The sequence below is a fragment of the Strix aluco genome, chromosome 1 (genome assembly GCF_031877795.1).
Source record: "Strix aluco isolate bStrAlu1 chromosome 1, bStrAlu1.hap1, whole genome shotgun sequence".
Classification (NCBI taxonomy): domain Eukaryota; kingdom Metazoa; phylum Chordata; class Aves; order Strigiformes; family Strigidae; genus Strix; species Strix aluco.
In genome coordinates, this window is record NC_133931.1 from 146,477,288 (window position 1) to 146,501,529 (window position 24,242).

The window sequence follows — 24,242 nt, forward strand, 5'->3', positions numbered from 1 at the left end:
CCAGCAACTGACACAAAGGAATCTGTGAGTATCAAAGCTGAGGCAGCAAGCTTAGTGTCAGCTCTTGCCTAGGGAGTAGAAGAAAACATCACTTTGTCTCTGCTTTCACTGCTTAAACACACACATCATTCACTAGTAACCATTTACTCTGCTGTCAAAACTGTTTCAAGAGAGTGCTACATTTGATTAATAGTAAAATGCATGCAAAAAAAAAAAAAAAAAGCCTGCTTCCTCTGAGGCACTTTGCTTTGGAGAATTTTTGCACGTACTTCTTAATTTTTCCATCCTATAAATATGCCTGTAGTATTCCAGGAGTACACTGTTGCTTCTAGTAAAGTAATTTTTATTAGACAGCCCAGCACACTCATCCTAATTCTAGTTAATTCTCTCTTGGTGAAGCATATTACGGCATCCCCAGCCTCTTGTACTAACGAAGAAGTGACCAGCACAAACATGTGTGCACTACATGATTCATAGCGCTGCTTTCTGAATTGTCCAGTGGGTAATTGCAGTACAAAAAACAGAGAAACAGATGTAGACCCTAAACCTTGGCTGTAAATTTTTGTTTTATGATTATGGGTTTCAAATGTGCTATGTCACACTGACAAATATACAGTAACACCAAAGGAAATAGATTTCTGACTTGAACTTTTGCTTTTTATTTCACTTGTGTCTAAGAATATGTTTATTGTAAAGTTTCTCCCATCACAGTCTGAGAGAAAACAGATCAAAGCAGTGATGTAAAATCACAATTTCTTTGCATGGATAAAGTGGAAGATATTGGAGAGTTGTTGCCTACTCACACCTCTATGGGAGCTGTGTAGGCATTTAAAATATGTGGCAATACTTAAAGTTTCATTACATTTGAATTAGAGGGCTATTAGTTATCACAATAATTATGGCTAGTTCTGATCTAAATTAGAAAATACCTCACATTTTATGAATGTATCTTTTCCTGATACTCTGTTTAAGAAAAACTAGTATCATGCTATTTAAGAGTGAAATATGAGATATATAAATCACTGTATTGTAGAAACAGTATGCAAGCAAACCATTAGGCTATTTGAAGAATTTGTTAATTACATATGGTTTTAGTAATAAGTATAAGCATTAGCACAACTATTATTCGTAATAAAACAAGATGAGCTACCTGGCTCATTTAGATACAGTGAGAAAAAGCAATCTTTTTTAATTCATACACAGTTAAGCATGAGTTCCTGACATTTACTTTCAGAAGTTGCCAGTCTACATTTTGAGGTACAACAAACAGGTTTTATTTTTAAATATGGTATTAAAAGACTGCTAATGGAATAAACATAACTGTATTTGTTTATCTGATTTTGTTTATTTTAACTCACATGGGCAATATGTTTTTCTTGGCATAAGCTTCAACTGTTCCAAGAGCCTTGGTCCACACAAAATGATGTTTTCTCCCTAAATTGGAGACAAACATTTTGTGTCATCCTTTCCAGTTATTTTTGTGGTGATACATTACGTGTTCCAAACTTCTCATGTGTCCTGTGTTGTCTGGTTAGAAAATACTGTCTTTTAATTTAGTCTTGCTACTCAAAACAAAATTGTAGCAACATAAACAGCTGAGATTTTAACAGAAATTTAGCCACTTTTGCACTTGCCTTTTTAATATAGTGAATGCTGCTTGCTGTGCTGAAATGGTTTAAACAAGCCTTCCCCAAAGGGTGGCTTTTTCGATAAATGTGCACTGTGCATAATTTTTGGATTACAGAGTGTCAGGGGCTTCTTCAGCCCCTGAATGGGGCTGGGGCTGGGGGAGGACACCCCAATGGACTGAGAAAGTCCTTAAAAAGTACTTAAAAAGACACTGTTAAACTCCAGCATTTGTAACTCTTCTGCCTGGAGGGAAGATGGGAAGAGAAGCAGCCTGCTGCAGGGACAGCCAGAGCGCTCTCTGGTCGGAGGGAAAGGAGGCTAAGAAAAGCTTTTGCTTTTATCTCTTCAAACGGATTCACTTCCAGATTGCAGCAGGTCTGTTTGCTGGCTGCTGGTTTTCAACATGGGTATATCAGTTTCAGGGAACAAGTGCGAGTGCTGTGTGTGGGGTTTTGTTTTGGTTTTTTTATAAATTCTTGAACCTGTGTGAAAAGTTTTGTTAATACAATCGGCAGGCATTGTCAGAGAGCTTTCGGTTCATCAAAGGACTTTTTGTGGAGAGGGGATACCGCATCCATTAAAGTGGCTGCACAGGTCCCAGAGTGAGTCTCTCCCCAGCATTTCTTCACGGTCGCCAGTTGTGTGCCATATCTGCGCACTCTGCTTGACTCCCATCTTGGGCTTTTCAAGAAACAGGCAGTAATCGAGGGTTTCATTTTCCAGTTTCCGAACCCAAGCTAGCTTTGGGGCGGGAAGCGAGGCTCCTCCGTGCCTCAGGAAACCTTGCTCCGGGCCAGTGCTCAGTCCACCGAGGCTGAGGCAATTTGGCTCATTCACTTAAAATGAAGGCGTGCACGTGGTCGTTGAGCTCATGTCCTTTCCAGTGGGGCAGAGGGAGTGTTTCTAGGCTGTTGTTTTTCATTTTTAAAGTGTCGGTAAGAATAAGGACTGGCAGAGGCCTCGATGGAGTCTTTGTGAGCAGGACTTTGCAGAAGTTTTACCTAAAAATCGCAGGGCTCCTTGCTGGCTTGATGCACATGGTGGGCCAGCATCGTGCTGGCTGTGGTGTCCTGGCCACAGATCTGGGAAGGCCTTGACACCTACCTGCCATGAGAGAGGGCTGCTGGCAGCATGGTTTTGCAGAGATGTTAGTGCGTGTTTTGGTGGGAGCAGCCCCATGCCTTCAAAATGGCTGTGAGGGGGTGGCCAGGGCTGCCTGCCCCAGAAAGGAGGCAGCCGCGGTCTCTAATCCCGGCACCCTGGGGTGGGTCCCATTCCCCACAGACCTGCTCATGGCCTCTCTCCTCTCCCGGGGAGCTGGGGCTCATTAGCCCTCTGAAAGCTGATACAGCCCCTCCGGGGCCATGCGAGCGGCCCCGGCCCCTCTGTGCTAATCAGAGCCAGGCAGGTCCTGGCGGCAGCTGGGCTGGGGAGAAGCGGGGATGTGGGGCTGCTCCTGCCCTGGGCTGAGTGGTGGGGACAGGCCCTCCCAGGCAATGATGCCTGCCAAATCTGGCCCATCGGGGAGGCCTGGGAGCGCTGCGTGGTTTAGGAGCCAGGGTAAGGGATGGTGAGGAGAGGTGGAACCTGACCCCCCCACCCCAGGAGCGACGGGCTGTGAGGTCCCCACCGGGAGTGGGTCTGGCACCGGTCACCGTCACTGCTGGTGGCATTGAACGGGAGTCCCTGCTGGGGTGTGCAGGGGCTGTGTCACTGCTCCAGAAGTTGGGGCGAAGCCTGTGTCCACGGCTCTGGTACAGTGGCAGATGCCTGCGCCTTGCTTGTGGCCTCTTCGGGAGGAAAGGAACGGGGGGGGGTGGGGGGGGAGGGCACAGAAGTTTTAATAAATTCAGCTGGAATTCAAAAATCTTCCTTTCTCTACAACCACCAAAAAGATCGCTGTCTCAATTCCCACCCCCACTTCCCCTCCTCCTCCTCCTCCTCATTGTTGCTTTTTTTTAAACGGTATTATTTTGGGTCTTTTTGCAAGTTGGCCTCCCCGTCCGCACCCACCGTTGCCGCCCGCTCAGCGCCAGCGGGGCGACTCCGGCAGGGCTGGGGCTAGCGTTTGCCTGCCCGCCTGCCTGCTTTTTTGCAGGGCTGCTGGGAGTTGTGAAGGCGTGTGAGAATCCTGGGAGCTGGTGATGTCAGACCGCTTGGGTCATTTGAAGGTTAGCAGCCTGGGAAGGGTTCACGGAAAGTTCACTCGCATATATTAGGCAATTCAATCTTTCATTCCCTGTGACACAAGTAGTAGGAAGTGAGCTGTTCAGAGGCAGAAGGATCTATTCACGGCCGAGGGGGATCCCGAGTCCCTACCGGAGCCGTTTTATCCCGGGGAGGCGGGCGATCGGCACGGCGTGGGACGCGGCACGCACCCGGCGAGCGCCCGAGGAGTGGGACTGACTCTAAAGAAATTTTGGGGGAAATTGATGGGAGTTAAAACTTGGAATGCGGCTCGCTTCCCCCCATCTTGCTGGATTGGCTGGGCAGCCTGGAAAATGGTAAATGATCATTTGGATCAATTACAGGCTTTTAGCTGTGTTGTCTGTCATAATTCATGATTCTGGTCTGGGAAAAAGACCAACAGCCTACGTGCCAAAAAAGGGGCAGAGTTTGATGGAGTTGGGTGTACTTTTATGTGCCATTTTCCTCCACACCTAGAGGAAAGCACTTTTGCAGGCATTCTGTGCAGGGGGAATCATGTTTGACTGTATGGATGTTCTAGCAGTGAGCCCTGCTCAAATGCTGGATTTCTACACTGCGAGTCCGTCTTCCTGCATGCTCCAGGAGAAGGCTCTCAAAGCATGCTTCAGTGGATTGGCACAAACAGAGTGGCAACACCGGCACAGTGCTCAATGTAGGTCCCAACTGTTATTTTTCCACTTTAAAGCTGTTATTATTATGATTATTGTTATTTTATTATTTGCATGTATTTAAAAAAAGAAATAGTTGTAATTAAGCACAGGGGTAATGAGGGGTGGGGGGAGTTTTTGGTGCAAAATGTGGTTTGCAAGCCTTTTTTCTCCTTTTGGCAAGAAAGGAAAAGGAAAGAAGCACCAGGCTGCTTTCTGTTTATCCCATCTCATGTAGCATATTGATCCTAACAGTTGTGGAGCCAGGCAGGAACACATAAAATTATATTATAATATGGCAAATACTTGCAAAACTCCAACCAGTGAAGGGCAAATTTACATAACATCTCTGTGGTAGTTTTTTGCTTTGCCTCCTTAATCTAATTTTGTGCCACATTTGATAATCTGGATACATGTTGTCTCGAAGTGCATTTTAGCAGAGCAGCCAAGCAATTAAAATGCTGCTCCATACAGTTCTTGCAAAGATGTGGAATTGCAGTGGGTAGGTGCCATTCCAAAAATCCAACAGTAGTTTTCAGTTTCCTAAGAAAAGGCAATATTTCTTTGTACTGACCTTGCTGCCACCTTTCTTCTTCACTTTGTTGCTCTAAGAAGTTGCTGTTTTGCTAGAAAACTACTTACTGTGAACACCCTTTGAGTTTAACCATCAATTATTTCTATACCTTATGATTCAGGCAGTGTTGCAGTGGTAGCGGAAGAGGGAGAGTTAGTGGTCGGACACTTCTGAAAATGTATTATTATGTTATAGGGTCGTGATTTGTTGCTGAAATACATAGATGCTAAACAATGGCAGTATTTTAACACCACAGTCTCAAGTTTGAGAAATGACAAAAAGTGCCAGAAAGCAGCACCTTATACTCTGCATAAAAGCTTGCAGGATGCTTCACTGCTCTGACGGTGATTTAGATAAATGACTTGGCTATCTATCAAAATGTATTTTAGCATGCTCTCGGTCACTTCAGTACACCATTAACCGTATAATTCTGTTTGAAATTTTTGTTTTATGGTATGTTATAAAGTTACCTAGGAATTAGAATAGTTCTCCCTTTGATACAGTTTATCTCAAATGGGTGGAGGAGGGAATTGAAAAACAAATTTAAAAATGTTTGGTGAAATAGTGTGTTTTTCACTCTGCTCAAAAGTTTTCAGTCACCATATGACATTTGTGTGGGTTGAGTAATGAAAACAAAATTGTAAAAATCAGTGACTACCAGCCTGCAACACTGCAAATGTTTTGATGTCTTTACAATTAAAATTAGACTGTGAAGTTCAGCATGGGATGTTTATTTTCTCCGCGCTGTTTTCAAAATGCTTCAAACAAGATATGAAACAAAGCTTTTACTTCAAAATAATGTTACTAGCTATGGGAGAGCTTCAGTTAGGGAAAACAAAAAACCCAAAGCAGATGTTTTACTAAAAATGTGTTTTCCTCCTTCCATGGTTTAAACTTTAGTGTAACTTCAGCGGTGATATTGCGGAAACTTGGAATTAAATAAACTTTCCTGGAGTAGGATGCATATGCTGTCGTTAAAAGCTTACATTCGCAAAATATTCTTTAGATAACTTCTGGTCTAAAAATGTCCTGCTCATTCTCTTGTATGTTGTTAATACCTAGAAGCAAGATTCTTAAAAACAAAATATATGGTGTTTGTTCTTGGGCAAGTTAAACACAGGATTACCCTTATCAGAATGGAATGAGTGGTAAATATGTAATTTGCCTAGGGCCTGTGATAAGAGACAAGCGTTGATAACAGCAAAGTTTAGCTAATCAAAGAAACTCATATTAACAAGAGTAAATAAAAAATACAGGAAAATGCATTCAGGAATCCAGTCTCGTAACTTTGTAAGCAATGGGATTAATCTTCACTTCATGGGAATTTAAAATCAGGATGAAACCTGAATCATAATACGGTGGCTGTAATTTGAACTGTGAAAGTTAGTGGTATAGAAATGTGAAAAAGCAATTTAGTTAGGCTCCAAATGAAGAATTCTGTTTGATTTCTAGAGCAAGTTTTGTTTTAAATTTTGAAGAAAGTATAAGCACTTTATGTGTATGGGAAAATATATGTAAACGGATTATAAAATACTAAAATTCTCTCAACATCTAAGAGTTTATCTTGCATCTCATGAAAATAATGACAAAACCAGAATTTTTGTGGTCCAGAAAGCTTTTAATGATTTAAAGGTTGCTTCAGTGCTTATAAATACAAAGATAGCAATGTTTAATTCTAACTCAAGTGTTTCTTGATTTTCTATTTTTATGAAGACCTCTGTGATTTAATGGAATGTAATCATAGCCAAATTTTGAAATTATTAGACATGTAATAGGGTTTTTTGTCTAGTTTGTTTTATTTTTGGCTCTGCCATAAAAGCAGTACACCTGCAGCCATTGCTTTAGGCCTTAGAAATATTGCTTTGATGGAGATGTGATTGTAGAGTAAAAGGTAAATGGTTGTTGAGGGAATAATACATGGATAGTGCAAACTCCGAACAGGCCAGTAACAATCCCAGACAGCATCAGAGTTTCAACTGAAATGCTGGCAAAATTGGCCATTGCAGGGGTTAGGGCAGAATGCTGTAGGTCTCCAACTTCAGCACATCTTCAGTATGTTAATCCCGTTACGATTCACTAAGCAAGCGCACTCCTGCAGCATCACAAATTTTCTAGTCCGCGAGGGTCTGCAAAGTAAAAATAGAGAGGAAGGCACAACCCAAACATGACCTTAACTTGTGTGGTATTTTTTTTCCTCCCCCCTGTGGGAGGAAAAACCTGCTATGGGTTTGCAACGCAAAGGTTAGCCACTGTGTATTGCAAGATGTGTTACGAGCACACAGAAAAATACCTAATTTCATGTTCATACTTGTTTATGTTTTATGTGATATTATATTGTTGTAGGCTTAAAAAGAAATTATTTATTTGCAAAGAAAATTATGGACTCAGAAATGAGAGTAGAACTGGCTGCACTTTTAATCATGAGCCATTCTCAGTCCTTTGCTCATAAGGTAAAAATCAGATCAGTATAATCAAATTAGACAAGAATAGTTCTTAAAAGGACAAAAGAGTTAAGATTGCAAGAATGAGTAATTTATACTTTTTTAAGTAAGGTAGAATTTTCTGCTCCCTCGTAGTGCAGCGACACCAAATACTGAGAGAAAACGAGTAACTTCTGTTGAAATGTGAGCAAACTAAATACTGCGGAAGTGGGAACGGGACAGGCCCTGAGAGAGGAGCTGCAAGGAATGGCAGTTTGGCCTTGGAAAAGCCTATTAAAAAAAGTCTTCGTTAGTCTTCATTAATTAAACAGGCAAAAAACCAAATGAGCAGGCCCAAGCAAAAAAAGAGTAAGTTTGTTTGGCAGTATGTAGTGTTTCAGCTAATTATGTCAAGTATAAGACTACTGCCTACCACATTTTGTTAGGTTTAGAGGAATAAGAAATTTGATGAAGGCAAAAGTTATGGTTATGGCAGCAGACATAGTAGGATGTTGAGGCTCATGTAGTCTACAGTTCTTATTTCAGTTTGGTGGGAAGTGTTTGCCCAGAGAGGATCTAGCAGGTATTAACTTTCAGAAAGTCTGTGAAGATGGGACTCCAGAAGGCATGCGTTTTCCTTCTGAATTCCAGATTATTGCAATGTTTGGGTCAGGTTCTTGTTCCCTGCAAGCACTGGAAACATCTGTGCTCAACAGAAAAAAGTTCGGTACTTTATTTTCTTTCATCTTTCTGAATTTAAAAACAAACATTTTGAAGTGAAGGACTTGTAATCTGCATTCCCAAGTATCAAATTGCTGCAGGTGTGTTTGCTAGTGCCCAGAAGGCAAGATGTGTTTGAACCAGGTTATTTTCTTTAAAGTTCATCTATAAACTTTACAGCTAAATCCCTAGGTCTGATTTGCTTAGGGATAGTCTTTGTTTAAATTTTTATACTTGTAGCTTAATGCCCTGAAATATGTGATGAGATGTGTTTGTTTCTGATCCCCTTCATTCAAAACAAAAATTGCACAGGAATATTTTTCTTCCAAATTAATTGAAACGAGAACAACTATTCTCTACGTAGAGTCTGATACAGTCAGCCTGATTCAGCTGCTGGCACAGGAGAACTAATGGACACACACCACTGTCAGAAACTCCTGCAGACAAAAATGATGAGCGGCGTTCGCTGGTGAAGTTAGGGTGGGATAAACTTGGAGGAAAAGCAATGTATCTTTGGGTGACTCCCTGCTTGCCTAATGAGTCTGTGCAGCAAAGGTGCAACTTGTCAGAACAAAGCCAGGCTGTCGCGACGCTGCCTAGAGAGGGTTTCGGCGAAGTTAAGGAGTTGAAAGAGAGAGATAATGTTTCAGACAGCGAAGTTAGTCATCCTCACATCCAGTTAAATCCCCACTTACTGCTGAGCCGTCTTGGTTAAACATGTGTGCATCACGCCTGCACTGCAGCCGAGCCTAGCTAAGGGGCTTTGCTCGGGGGTGTGCGGGAGCGAGGCGCCCCAGTCGGCAGATTATGCTTCCACCTCCCCTAAACACCCCAAGTGACTGGTTTTGCTCAGGTCTAATTTATACACGGCCCTTTACGCAGCTGATGAAGTGCGGCTGTGTTACACAGCCAGCATTTCGATTTGGGAGCGGGGTTGTGAAAGGGACATTGTGCTCCGAAGGACTGCTGCTGCTGCAGTCGGCCACGCCGTGCCCCGTCCTATTGAAGGCTCAAAAGCAGAGCACAGCTGCGATGAGTTTCCAGATCTGTTTGGCCGTGGGGACTGGTGCTGGTATGCGTGCGAGCTGGGGGGAGCATCACTCTCCTCCTCGCAGTTTCTGCCTAGGGGGCTGGCAGCAGCCTCCGACAACGAATTTACAGGGGCGGGCTGGGGCCAAATTAGCTGTGGTTTCGGAGGGCTTTCCAGAGCTTTGCTAGGCTGTAGTGCACAGCCCCATGAGGAAGGATATCAGTTGATGTATAAAATGGCCAAGGAGCTTCGGTAAATAGACTTTACCCTTCAAATCCAGAGGTCCTGGCAGCGGCTGTGTAGGAGGGTGGGGTTGTACTTTTCCCCTTCCTGTACTTGGACACTTTTGATTATCCAGACTTTCTGGGACTGAGCAGGGCTGCCTAATAACAAAGCCTGCCTAATATAATTGCCTAAATAGGCCTATTGTCCTTTTCAAGTCACTGTGCTGTGAAATCTTTCAACTTTTTGCTGAAAATGTTGCATCTAACGTTTAGATGGGTTAGTGACTGCAGCGAGGAGGAGATCCTTTTCTCTCATTTCTCACTGCTGCATGGTTGAGAAGCTGATTATATTCCTGCCCCCTATTGATGTTTACTCCTTTTGGGAGGCAAATATTTTAGCCCCTTCTGGCAGGGTAAACTGCCAAAAGTAATAGGCCTGGAAATACAAAGCTATGATTGATTTTGACCTTTGCTCACGTGCATGAAGTCTGTCCCCATGCAGTGTGACCCATGCCACTTCTTGCTGAAATCCAAGCTCTTTCAAACCAAATGGAACCATGAAAATACAAGTCACAAAATGCTCAAAACTATTCTAAAGTGACAGAATAATCATTTTTCTGTACTGCAAGCAAATGTATAGGGAGAAGGGTAGCAAAACTGGATTTTCTAGCAGGCACACCAAGAGTAATGTCTTTCGCCTGCTGCTGCTTTTTATGAGAAACATATTCTAGGTACAAAATAAACAAACTGGTATCATGTGGGAATGATTCTTCTGTGCAGTTTTTCGGTCACAGTAATCTTAGCTGTTCCTCTTAATTGTAATCAGTAAACAACTTTCATCCAAAAACTGTCTTTTTACAAATAATCTGAGATCTGGGATTTTATTAATCCATCGTTGCATGAGTGTTCCAAAAGTTAAGAATGTCAGAAACAGTAGCCTAAAGTTAGCATCCTAAATCCACATTTCATGGCTTCATTTCCAAATATGCTGAGCATCTAGGAGCTCCCTCAGCACTTTTTAAAACAGGCCACATATTTATGTGACCAAATACTATTTAGAACCTTCATTTAATATTAAAAATTTTTAAATTACTTTCCCACTTCCCCCAAACTATATGAAAAAGTAATTCAGTGACAGAGTTCACAACATTAACAGTGGAGAGACACTTAAGAAGACAAAGTAGGACTTGTTCATAAAAATATATTCCTCTCCTATAAATTTCCAAGTCAAACGAGGTTTTTTCCCTGTATTTGGTCTGACTCTCGGATTCCTCTGATTCTGTTTGCTTCCTTGCATTAAAGTTTGCTCATCAGATATTAACCCAAGACAGTTTCAAACTTGTGGTATAGATTTTAATAGCTAGATTAACTTCATATACTCACTCATCATTAGCAGCTGCTCAGGATTGTTTTCCCAGTGGCAGCGAATTAATATGACTGTGGTCGCTGTGCATTTTGCTTGGTGGGGGGAGGAGGGGGAAATCTAGCTTCCTTCAGCTCATTTCAGTAATCTGAATAGGAGCGGAGAACTTGCATCATGTGATGGGGCAGCTCACGGCAGCTCACCAGCATGGGGTCCCTGTGTGAGAACCTTCCTTGTACATGACAATCTGATAAGGATATCATGTGGTTTAGAAACACATTCCCACAATGTTCACTTCTTTGTCCCTTTATTTGGGAGTGGGTAGGAAAAAAACTTTTAACAAACTAATGCCAGCCCTTATATAACTGACCCCACTTTCTGTTAGCGTTCTGTTTGAGCCTTACAACTTCTTCAAATACTTTTGTTAAGAGAGATGGAAATATAATCCAGCAAGTCTGTGTAAAGGATCCTAGACACAGAGTATATAATATACCTTCTGTTCCCCTTGGACAAGGTGATTTTTCTTTCCCCTGCTTATACCATATATAAACTGAATATTATAAAACTATGTAAGTTAAACATACACGTGCGAGTGACACTTGTATAGGTTTAATAGGTTAAAGCTTGAATGAGTATTTATAAATTCTCAGAGTGCTCTGGATCTTCACTACTAAGGACACGATGTTAAAGTCCATCCATAGTTTGGAGGGATTTCTGTTTTATGCACTTTCAGTGACTTACATTTTACACTCTAAGTGCATCTCCTAAGAAAAAAAACCGAGAAAATTCTCGCAACAAAAAGGTTTTTTAGCACCACTTAGTTTCTTTTAATGGTTTGGAGGATCTCTTTCTATTGAACCATAATATTTTTCTCTAGGCTCACATTGTATTTTTAGCAAGCATCTTTGAGCAATAAAATGCCAAATTAAGTATATTTTTGTCTTTTAGAGCCTTATCTAGTGAAGTACTTAAATGCACTCAAGGCTCCACCCTTGATTTTAATAAGAGGTTCAGATACAGAGTGGTCATATGAGTGACCCTTTAGTGTATTTATGTACCTGTATTTTTACGAAATATCAGTAAAAGCTTATCCCATTGTACTGGATGTTCAGCACAATGAACATCCAACATTCCTTCTTAGAAAGAATGAAGAATCATTCTCCTTTGAAATATATATAGCAGAGGTGTGGAGCAATTAAACAAGTTGCCTGGTGTTGCATCAACCAGAGATAACTTAGATTTAACTCAGATTTCCTTCAATGAGTGCTCCAATCCTAGAAAGCCATTTGTGCCCATAAGATACAAAGTGGCAGGAATGATTCAATTAAAAAAAAAACCAACAAAACAAACCCACAAAAAACCAGTCAAATAACACAAAAAAAGGCTTTTGAATCCTGTGATTTTTTTTTTTTTTATCTGGACACAGCTTTTGGTGAGTTCCTGAAATGGCCATTACACCACTCCAGTGGTCCTCTCTGCCAAGCAGGCTGGTAGTGCAGCAGCACATCACGTAGAGGTGTGTTGTGTCTCTTTTCCTATGAGACTTCCTCATCATCTTCCAGTCTTGTACCAGAACCAGTCATCTGCCAGCTGGTGACTGATACCGAGAGGATTCCTGGGTTCCTGCATAAGTGTATGTAAAGGCATCTGAGTTGATTTAAATATTTCACTTGTTCACAGATACCAATCTGGGATAGAGGTGTTCAGGCAGAGTGCAGCCATACCCTGGCTTTCGGGGGTCTCGGAGCCTCCTGCCCCCAGCACTGTTGCTCAGGGACTGGCTGTGGGCAAAGACGGGGGCAGGGAGCAGGCTCCTCTGCCACTCACCTCTTTCCATCTCCCGAGCGCCTCTTTGATTCCTCATCTCGTACCCAAAAACCCACAATGGAGACCAGCGTTGCCTGTCTTTCCAAGACTGAACATTCACTCGCACACAAAGAAAAAGGAGTTGGAAAACTGTGTCACAGTGCCATCTGGCGATACCTGCCCAAACCTTCCCGTCGGTGAGGTCTGCGGCCGCCGAGGCAGTTGATCCGCAGGCGGATGCTTTCCCCAGGACCCTGGTTCAGGCACAGGGAGATGCCTCTGCCCCCCGCAAAGCTCGACTCTCTGAGGGTTTTTGCACAACTCTCTGGGTTGCTCTAATCAAAGATCCTATCTTCTCCACAAACCTTCCCTTCCTAGCAGAAAGCACTGATCCACCAATCTGCGCTTTTGGCTTGGGGCACAAGTCAAAGGACTGGCTAAAAAAAGTCACACATGTCAGGTTTTTTATTGTTAAGATCAGGTCCTGAGGGAGTGTGTGTTTGTTTGTAAGCACTTGTTCATACTCCTGCCTCTCAACTTTTGGTCTGAGAAGGTTTTTCTTACCCCCCATCTTTCAGAATGTTCCTTTGCATTGCTGTTTGAGTTTCCCCTTTTTATTCATTTGAGGAAGAAATTTTATTAGCTATGGACCAGGATATATGTCAGATCCTCCTCAGTGGCTGGCTGGAAAGTCTCGGAGATCTGTTTTTCTGAAAGATCCTTCTGTTTTCACCCCACACTTAGAACACTGAGATGTAAAATGCAGAACAAATGGCAAATCACCTATGTCTTTTGGATATTTATGCAGTGTCTTTGATGAGGGGGGCTAACAGAAGAATATACTTTTCCCAAGTCCTCGTCCCCCAGTAAACCTCAGTCTTCATCTCTCCATTTGGAGAGCACATTCCAGCTGTGTTTTTTTAGTTTTGCATATTGTCACATGCTGTGCAGGTTAGGTATGTGAACTGCTCGTCTTTCCATGCTTTGCATGCATTGCCACATTCACTTCTCTGAAACCATGCCAGGAAGGATCCATTATCTCTCCAAAGTTTTGAAACGAAGCCTTTGGCTGCCTGCAAGAAGTCAGAGCTGACTCACATCCTTCTGTGTTTTTTTTCTTATCCGAATCCTTTCCTTTCTCTGTGTTTTGGAGAGGTCCTGCAAGACTTCATGGTTGAAGTACGAGCTATGTGTTAGGAAGCACTGCCTGTCTGGAGGTGGTTTGGGAAAATAGCTGTTCCCCTCTCCCTGAAATGGAGTCCAGTATGAACACTGCAATTGTTCACAGGGGCTGTTTTCACCTTTACCAAAATGGAAAGTGGACCTTAGTTACAGCATGGTACACCGACACTGCCCAATAATACTGTGTTTGTTATGCTTTCCCTAACCTTAATTTCTGTGCAGAACAAGAAAATACTCTGACGAAAAGAGGTGAGGAAGGAATGACGCAATTAAATGAGATTAAATCAGAGTATCGGTTTCCCTGGAACACGTATTTGGCTCTTTACCAACAATTTTTTCCCCGTTTTTCAAATAAACACATATTTTCACATGATAAGTCTATTTGAAATATTAATGTTTCCAGGGCTGCATTACCTTTGTTTCTTCATCAAAGTCCATTACTATGAAAAGGCGGCTGCTGTTCCTTAGGCTGTTTCAGCTTCAAAAGAATTTTAGGGCCTGGTCTGTTGGAAAGCTTGGGGGTATAATTAGTGAAAATGGAAATAGATGCAAGAGAAATTTAGTTCCTGATGTTTTAATTTAGTGTAGTACTGCCATGTGTTGTTGAAGAGGATTCTTAAAGGCAAACATAATTATTTCATTATGGTCTTCAGAATGCTTTCATTGGTCTTAATGACAAGAAGCTGCATAAGAAGTCATACATTTTAATTAGACCTTCTTATATTTACATCAGATAAATAACAAATAATTGATGAAAAACAAGTCTTCTGAATGGATGATTTCACACAGAGCTCTGGTTACAGTTTAATGATAAAACATTTCTCTTATTGCTTTGCATTTTAATTATCTAGAATTATTACTCTAGCAGAGATCTCAAAATACTGTTATTTCCATGCATTTCATTAAATTGACAATTTATATGACTCTGAAGCTAAGAGAAAAGGTGTTTTTCAACATATATCCCTTACAATCAGTTTCCAAGTTTATTAATTTCATATTTAATTTCACTGTGGCTGCCCCTTCCCTGGCAGTGTTCAAGGCCAGGTTGGACGGGGCTTTGAGCAACCTCATCTAGTGGAAGGTGTCTCTGTCCGTGGCAGGGGGGTTGGAACTAGATGATCTTTAAGGTCCTTCCCAACCCAAACCATTCTATGATTTCTATGATTTTGCTTTCATTTCTTACATTTTTTTCATTTCTTACATCTTTTTTTTCTGGTGATAGACTCTCCAGTAAAAGCTAGCGGGAAGAGGAGTCAGACCTTTTCCTATGTCTTCAATTCCCTACATAGGAGCAAGTCCTGCCATTGTTAACAACCCAAAACTCCTGTAGAGGTCAAGGAGTGAGTATGAAATTGTAGGACTCATAGTGGAATTTTCAAAGGAAAAATTTGGTGCCTCTTCCTCACCAGCTTAGTTTAAAGTTGTATTCCTAAATCTCTTCAATTTACTTTCAAAATCTTATCAATACCCTTTTATAATTGTGTGTATGCTTGCAGGTGCATTTAAAATACCCGTATTTTTTCTTTTCTTTACCTGCTTTATTGGACACTTCATAATTCCAAGAGAAATTTTTTTAGAGTTTTGCTACTTGCAAGAGTCTGTCATGTTTGCAAGCTCTCCAGCCTTTCATTTTTGTAACAAAACATATTTCACATGATTCATTCCTGAGACTATACAGAACACTAATTGTTGTTATTGATTTTAAATTTTGCAACCATTACAAGTAACCCAGATGAGTGGCAGATAAAGAGTAATAATCCATGGAGTTCTGGAAGTGTTTCATGTTTGTCTGTAGTACTTTATGTGATCAATAGTAACTGCCCCATTGAAACTAACTGCTGTATCAAATAACAGTAAATCAAATGAATGTGCTTACAGATTATTTATTGAAAGCTTTAATTGTTCACTAGGGCCCTGCTTATCTCAGGAAACAATAGAAGGCAGTGATCAGGCAAACTGGTTTGCAAATGCCGGGGGTGCTGTGAAACAGCGGGGTCTCCCCTGTGTCTGGGTGGTGTGAGAGCTTTCAAAAATGTGCCCCTGTCCTACTGGGATTGCCCGTGCACTGGGATTGCACACAGGGGTTCATCCCAGAGTTAACTGGTCAGAGGTGAGTTTTCTGAGAGCATCTCTTGAGTTCACAGGTTACTCTTTTTAAATTATTGTTTTTACAGATTGTCAGCTTTGGATGGCAAACGTGTCATATCTGGTGGGTTAAAGCGTGGAAAAAGAACTAGTAAGATTTCCAAAATTTCCAAGAGGTCGATGTAATGAGAGACAAAACAGGATTAGACCTTAGAAAGGAAAGTAAAGGAATGTGTACTAAACTTGTTCCGTGGAAAGCTTACCTAGATATATTACAGTCTGGGGCATATATGCTGCTGTACAGTTGTCAGACTTGTGCAAATACTAAGAAATTAAAAGCAGTGATTTCTAACTAACAACCCCATGCCATTATATTTTACTAATTCCTTAAAATGGTTGCTCTGCCTTGTCACAGTCACTTCATGAAGTACTAGTGCCGCAGGTTGGAGGTTTTCTGGACCCTAAAGTGAAATGGATAGTCTTACAGACAATTTCACTACTATCCACATTTTTTTTAATAGCCTCGGTATGTTGTCAATAATACTTTGCTGTGACTTCAGAATCATTTCGATATCAGCAGAGGCACTAAAGCTGTCCTTCAGCAAATTCGGGAAGATAGCACTGAATGAATTTACATTTAATAACATATCTTTCCAAGCGTGAAAACTGGAAAAGCATTTGCAAAAATGAGCCTAATTTCTACAGAAAATGATGGCTGAAATCTCTCAAACATGGCAGGAGAAGGTTTTTTTTTTCCCCCTAAAAAAACGTATGTTTTGTGAAACTTACTTATATGCATATGTGTAATATTGGATAATTGTATTGTAGACATTTTAAAATTATTACAGCACAGTAGCCAGAAATCTTCTGGAATTGAATCTTGCTTGAAAAAAGTAACTTCCCCTTTTCAAAGCATAAGCTTCGCCTTACATTTCTTGGGACATCAGGTATCAGGAGTGAATGTTGCTTGTCCAGCTCTTTGGAAAGAAAATACTTCCTTTTTGCCATATTCTATATAAAGTACAGTTGACATTTTCCCTGTTTATAAGGCTGGGCTATTGCAGTCAATTGTGAGCAGCTTAGTTGGGCAAAAAAACCCCAAGTCACTCTTGAAGATAGGTATTGAATAAGAAAGACCAGGTGACTAGGAAATACTGCTACTGTGTATGTGTTTGCCCACAGTACAGTGTATGCCAATTTTTTCTCTTCCGAGTGAGAATGGTACTGACAGACAACATACAGGTAAAATTACGAGCATTCCTCACTCCAAGGGTTTAATAGGAAAATCCACTTCAGGTGGAGAATAGAACAGAATATTGGAAAAAGCACTCTCCAGTCGTGGTACTCATCTTGTCTCTAGTCTCTTGTGACTGTCTCATTTTATTGATCTGTGGTCTTCTAGGCAGAGAGTAGAGGTGTGCTCAGCGCCACAGTTGCACAGTTGCCAACCACTGCTTGGCTCTAAGGACACCGAGCTCCTTCCCAGCTTTCAGCTTCTATTGCGCCTACTGTGAAAGGGGCAGAGGGATGTTTGCCAGGGTAACCACACTGGCAGAAAGTAAAATGCACCTATTAAAAAAAAATATATCAAATATTATGTAAACTCAATGACAAGGACTCTAAATTATAAGGAGAGGAAATCTGGTAGTGTCTTAGTTTTTCATGGTACCTTCCCCACTGCGTTATCTTTTGGCTGGCAGGTATTCAATTCAGAAATACTGAAACTCCGCTCTGGCAAGCATTATGGCTTGATAAACCGTATGTTTTATTTTTCCTCTCAAAAGATATTGGTGATGCTCAGTTCTTAAATATTCCATAAACTTGAATTTCTTACATTAGCATCAGAAATGCTGAGGTGAGCTGCTCTTAGTGATGCATTGTCCTGGTCTGGCATGCTGAGGGGGATGCAGGAGGAGAGAGTTTGTCCCTGTTTTGGTCTCAGATGTTGCAAATGTGTGTGTGCTGGAGGATATCAGAAATGTTAAGTTTTGGTTGGTCTGCCCTTCTAGTTGCAGGTGAGCTCAAGCAATGAAAGCCGTTTTATCCTGTTATTATGTCATGTCTAAATGGAAATAATGTATTGTTTTAATTATACCCCCCACAGTTGCAGCAGTGCAGCAATGTGGGTGCAATTAGGCTAGTGTAAAGAAAGTCTTAACACTTGGGAAGTAAGCTCCGTGGATGTAAAGCATCTATACACAAGCAGTGGTACCCCAGAGTTTCACTACAGTAGTGTTAGGGGCATGGGAGATGCGCACTGGGATATCTGATTGGTTTAAGAAGCTACCTTTGCTTCTCCCAGTCTATGCACCACCCTGTTCTCTGCAGGAAGGTGCTGCTGCATGGCAGGAGGAAACGCATGGCTCCATTTCACAGCCCCGAGCCTTGCCAGCTTCAGGAAATGGCCCTGTTTTGCAGCGGCATGGCTGGGAAGCTGGACACGTGCTCATCCACCCGCTCTGCCAGAGGGTTGGTAACCTCTGGGAAACGGCTGGAGGGTGACTGCCTGGGCTTTGCTGGTTCAGCAGGTTTCATCCCAGCTCCCTTGTGGGATGAAACCTTACTCAATAAAGAATCATACCTCTGGGTGGCATAATGCCAAAAAGAGGTCTGCAGCGAGGGCCTGGGAGTGAGATCCCAAGCAATGAGATACAAAGCTTCACAGTTGTCCATTGCCTTGTAAAAAAGGCAAGTGGCTGTGTGACAGGGGGCTGTCAAAGAAAATAAGGAATTAGACCTCCTTTTCTAAGGAAATCAAAACTTAGAATTAGCAGAACAATAAAAACCTTCTAAAGCGAAGGCTGGAAACAATACATTTTTAATAAAATGGGCAGTTACTCTAATTGCTGAACCCCTACTGTTCAATTTCTTTTAGTGCCCTTATTCATTAAATTCAGCATACTTATACTTATTATTTACAGATGTATGCGTTTTAACTTGTATATAGAAACCATGCCTTGCAGAAAGCTGTGGATGGTATAATACTAATTTGTAAGTGTTTATTGCTGCCTATAATATGCAATTTTAAAAACAATTAAAAATAGCAGTGGAGCTCATCATTGGAGTCAACCCCAAACTGCCCATGAAAAGTGAAATATTAGTACCGTGTACCACCTTAAAGGTTATAGGCCATTTGTAGTGGATTGATAGCATACCCATTAATGAAGAAATTTACCTGTTCTTAAAGATTTTAAGATCAGCAGTCTAGTTTCTAGATATTATTCTAATGTAACCCATTTAAACATATGTGATGGAGTTCATAATTGCCCTTGTAAATGGGTATAGAAAGGAGGGTACATAAATCAATTAGTGATATCCAGCAGTGTGGCTGTAATACAAATTAATTGGGATGATAAGCACTTTAACTGCTACTATACTTACTTGAAGTAGTTTTGATCACTGAATTGGCTCTTGTTGAGTCACTCTATTAATTTTAAGATTTAAAACCACCTAAAGATCAAAATGTTCTGAATTAACGGTCCTAAAGCTTGAGAAATAAAATTATATGTAAAATATTACACAGCAAGTCACTTTTACTGCATTTCCAAATAGAGCACAACAGTTTTATTTTGTCCGTGTGGTACTGAACAACTGTGTAATAGTATTATGTGATTAAAGATATTAAAACACTCATTTTTTTGCTGGATTCAAGCCACAGTAAAAAGTCATGGTGAATGGTGTCATAAGAACACGTTGAATGTATAGAAAATAAAAAATTTATTTGGCAGACATAGTAATACCAAAAACTAATACAAACTTGGATAGGAGGTGAATTTTGAAGAATAAAATCATTCCTTTAGTATAATACTCTGAATTATTCTGTTTGGATGCTTGAAAAGATTTGAAAAGAAAAGTCCTCAAAACACTGTAAAGCATTTAATAACTATAAATCGAAGCTTTATAACTTAGTAAAATATCTGGTTGTGTGTAGAGATTATAGTATTTAATTTCCCTTGCATTTTTTTAATTGAAGATACTGGATCTGAGTTTTCTCCCATTTATGTTTACAAGTCAAGAGTCTTTCTTGGAATCAGTGAGGTGACAGCGCTGTGAACAGATCTGAAAAAAGAATCAGACCCCTTTTATTTTTAAGTGTTTTGTCCCTCACAATGTGCCTTTTTTCTTATTTTTGGTCCTGCAGGGAAACATGCTGAATTTGTGATGATACAGTTGTATCAATAGGCCACAGAAATAGGCTCCATTTTCATAAATAAAGAATAAAGAGGCCAGAGTTCTCATCCTCTCTACATTTGTGTTGCTGCTTTGCCTACACCACTTTACCCCAGATGAGGATCTGACCTTGGGAATTCACTGGTAAAGCAAACAGGGCCTGAATTGTAAGAAAAGTTCATTTTCAAAGGAAAATCTAACTTCACACAGGTGATAGCACAATTATATACATTTTTAAAAGAAGATCCTATTTTTCAGTTTTGCAATGCGGAATTTTCACTTGAGACTGATGCAATTTTGCATGGTAGTGGCCAGGCAGAAAATCAACGACCTGAAAAAACTACAGAGCTAGCATCTTTCGGATGTTTTTCTTCAGTTTTCCGTACGATTTTTTTCATTTAACATGTTTTCTTTTTCGTTTTGAAGGTAGGCTTCTAATACAAAGTGATGAGCTGCTGCCCTGTAAACTCTGCCGTGCCTGCCAAACCCTCCGGCCATCCTGTCTGTACACTTACTTTCACCCTGACTCCCTCATGGTGTCTGCCTGGCCATTTATTTAGTGAAAGACGCTCCTGTTCTCAGTTACTAGCGCGTCATTAAATCTCGCTGTCCTGAGAGTAACACAGGTATAACCAGACGCAGTTCTTGTCCCTGATATAATTAATCCTGACAAGCTTTCTGCCTTCCACGTTTGCTCAGGTGTAAATGCATCCCTCTGGCTATAGGGATACATAAAGCCAAATGTAGAACTGCTTTGCTGATATCACTGTAAAGGAAAAAAAAAAAAGCGCCTGAAAAACAGTATAACAGTATAATTTTCTTTGAAAAGGTGACGTGAACACAAATCTCCTGTGTTAGTTACACATACTACCCCTGGCTTTAGTGGAGCTGGTGCTTGAGAACTAGGCATTGAGAACCGGGGTAAACCTTACTCCTGTTTGAAAATATCCTCCTGAGCAAACCTTACAGAATATGAATATGCTCTTACAGAGCAGCTGCAGCCTCCTCATTGTCCTTTACTGCTAGCTATGCTAAATATGTGTGTAGAGTATGTAGTTGCCAGAAGTTCTGGCTTTACTGGGAGAAGCACCAGAGGTGGTTGCAGTCTCCACCCCAGAATACCTGTGGGACACAGCAAAAGGATGCAGAAGCTTCAGAAAAAGGTCTTGGGCTATTTTCCTTCGGAAATACATGGTCGGGGCATATTGGTGATTTCCAGATTATATGTGCTCAATATATAAGACTAGCCTGGTAGATTCAGGCTTACATCTTGGCAGGTCTGTTGCCTGCTGGAACATTCCTGTGTAATTGTATTTATGGTGGGGTAGTCTTACAGAAAGTTGATTCTTAGCTGGCCGTGGAGATCAGAAAATGAAGACAAGCTTTTCATCATTTCCCGAGTGCCCCACCAGCAGTAGTGGTGGCTCTCGGAGGCAGAAGGCACCCAGCCCCTGGCCTGTCGTGCAATCATCAGGTGAGCAGGGTGCACACACAGATTTGGGGGTGCTTTGGAGCCCTCACATTAGAGGGACCAAGCACTGTCTTAATTGAGTTCCCTGGTCTGTCATGTATCCCATGTGTAACCTGAGGCGAGGCACGTAGGGCTATAGTACTAGGGCTACAGCTAGGTTGTCGGCTGCTGTTGAAAATCCCAGTTTGGTACTGCTTGCATTTTTCCAGGGACTTAAGACCCAAGCAAATCAAGCTCTTAGGCTGTCAGTGCTTCTGTTTCCCATCTGTAAAGTAAGAATAGCTCTTTCATTATCTCACTTAGGTGTTACAAAGGTAAAAATACAAATGCTCACAGGATATTCACATACCAAAGGGGCAGGGACCATGCTTGTAGATCAGACAGGTAGAAGAGAGCAGGATCTTTCAATGCTGCTAAATACTGCAGGTCCAGAAGTGCTGCAGGCTGTGCTGCATGGCAGGGACAGTGGGGCCGGGAGTGGGGAGACTCACTCGGGGTGTCTGTGATCTGTCCAGGAATGTCACCTGGGAAGATGTGCTGGCAGGTGGGGCCCCTGGAGTGCTTTGATAAATGCTGCTGTAAAGTCAGGTCACTGAATTTGCTTAACAAATGGATTAATTAAGAGGCCAGATTGTGCCATAATGGAAAAGTATGTTCCAGAAAAGATCCCCACCCTTCACTGGACAACTGATAGAGGATATTTGTGGGAATAATAAAATCTGTGCTACAAATGAAGAAGTTAGCTGCTAAAGAACAGAAATTCTATTATGAGACTAGAACAGAAGGATAACCAAAAGAGAGGTGCTGTTGTCTTCTGATTTACTGCAAACAAATCTGGATAGCTTTGCTATGCTGGTAGTAGGATGCTGAACTTTATTTCCTGGCCCTAATCACCTGATATGAATAAAGGTTTCAAAGGACTATACTGCTGTTGTATGGCCAAGATCAGTATCCACTGACTCCGCTGACTTACGTTACATGACTCTGCAGGTTAACATTACAGATTTGCAATTGAAACTTGGCAATTCTGTTGATGAAAGGCATGAAGGAATATGATGCAGCTCGCTCTCTCCGAGTTCTAAACTGGGGGTGATGCAGCAGATGAGCGTAAACACTTCTTTTCTGCCATTCCAGTTGGCAAATACAACTTTGTACACACACAGCAAAGGCATTTGCTGAATATAGAGAAGCCTTTTTTTTTTGACTCATCCTTTGAAGTTAGTCTGTGTTTTAACACTAAAATGCTAAAATAGTTAAAATGAAAGCACTCCGAGGACCTGCTTTGCAAGTAATAGCTCCCCTCAAGGTTATGGAGGCCTTTCAAGGTTCATTCTTTCAAATGCCTTTGACTTGGCAGGATCACGATCATTACCATTATTTGCATTGGAGTAGTGCTTGAAGATCCTGCAGCGCCGGTTACTGTACAGCATATTCTGAGACCCTGCCCAAAATAGCATGCTGTCTAAATAAATGAGATGCGAAAGGGTGGGGGAAGAAAATACTGTCCTGATGGTATGTCTGCCTGCAGTGGAGCAATGGCCAAATTTGTACTTGGAACTTCATTAGAGTAGGGATATCAGAGCAGAGAGTGTGCTTAACTGCTTCTTGCACTCACAACGCGGAGAGCAAAGTTCAGCAGGACCCCTCTTCCCCCAGATGCGACGGGACAGAAGCCAGCTGTCCGTATCGCTCTCTCACTGACAAGGGTTGTAGCAGCAAAAGCACTTCGGCTTTTGAGACTTCTGCCAACTCAGCTGCGCCTGTAGGGGCTTGCACCTTGTCTGAGATAGCTGTTGGCAGCAGCAGCCTGTGCCCTAGGTATGGCTCTTAAAATGACTTGGTCTGGGGCACATTTTAGGTGACCTTGGCTGCAGTTTGTCCATTAGTAGTAAGACCTTGCAGATTGGGCTTCTGAGATCCATAACCTCTACTTCTTGCTAGTTTTGTTGTTATTTTAATCATACTGTAGGAATCCCAAGCAGCACATAGTGAAAAACCTGTGGGATACTCTTTTAGCTTTTAACATAACAGAAAAGGATCATTTTGCATTGGGCACCCTCAAGCAGAAACCAGGGCATGAAGTTTCATCTTCTGATGTCCTGTGGAAAGTGGAATGCCCAGCAAACTTGAAGACTTAGAGGTTTTTTTGGCTTTCAGCCCAAATAGTACCTTTTTTTTAAGGCCCAGACAGTCTTGTAGAGATGAACTATAACTTGATTAAAATTAATACTGGAAAAATTATAATCAAGATTTAAAATAGAATAATGTGTATTTCACATCATGGCTTTAAGGCGCATGTGTGCAGCTAGCGAGATGCAAATAATAAAAAAGAAAGCCTCAAATGTGGAAAACATACTTTCTTAAGTACTGAAAATCCTGATAATAATATCTCAGTCTGGAGTTATTATGGCAGCCTGTTTTAATCCAGGTATGTTGTGTTCACATGTAATAAAAAGCATTCCCTCCTGAACCTCACTGCATACCCAGCCCTATGAGGAAAGATTTTTGATTGTGATTCCGATGTTACAGTTTGGTAATTCGTTCTGCGTTGATTAACATTTGCACATGGTTTCCCCTGAGCCTCTTCCTCAGTCCTCCTGCTCTCAGCCCGCTCTACCTCCATGCCGTCAACCCCCGGGTAAAACAACGATCCAGCACAGCGAGTGCCAATATGTGAAATAGTAGCACGACTTGTGCTTTGTGTTGTTTTCTT

The 24,242-nt window shown here is 41.5% G+C and overlaps 1 protein-coding gene across 2 annotated transcripts in view; it reads left to right on the plus strand.

The window, feature by feature from the left end:
* Positions 1-24,242, plus strand: part of RARB (retinoic acid receptor beta) — a 319,454-nt gene that overhangs the window by 222,710 nt on the left and 72,502 nt on the right. Inside the window, exon 1 of one of the 2 annotated variants that reach the window (XM_074839021.1) lies at positions 3,987-4,489. The exons of the other annotated variant lie outside the window; for it this stretch is intronic. Coding sequence (XP_074695122.1) covers positions 4,333-4,489 — 157 coding nt within the window. The 5' untranslated portion in view covers positions 3,987-4,332. Of the gene's footprint in view, positions 1-3,986; positions 4,490-24,242 lie in introns of those variants that run through there. 2 annotated transcript variants of the gene reach the window in all.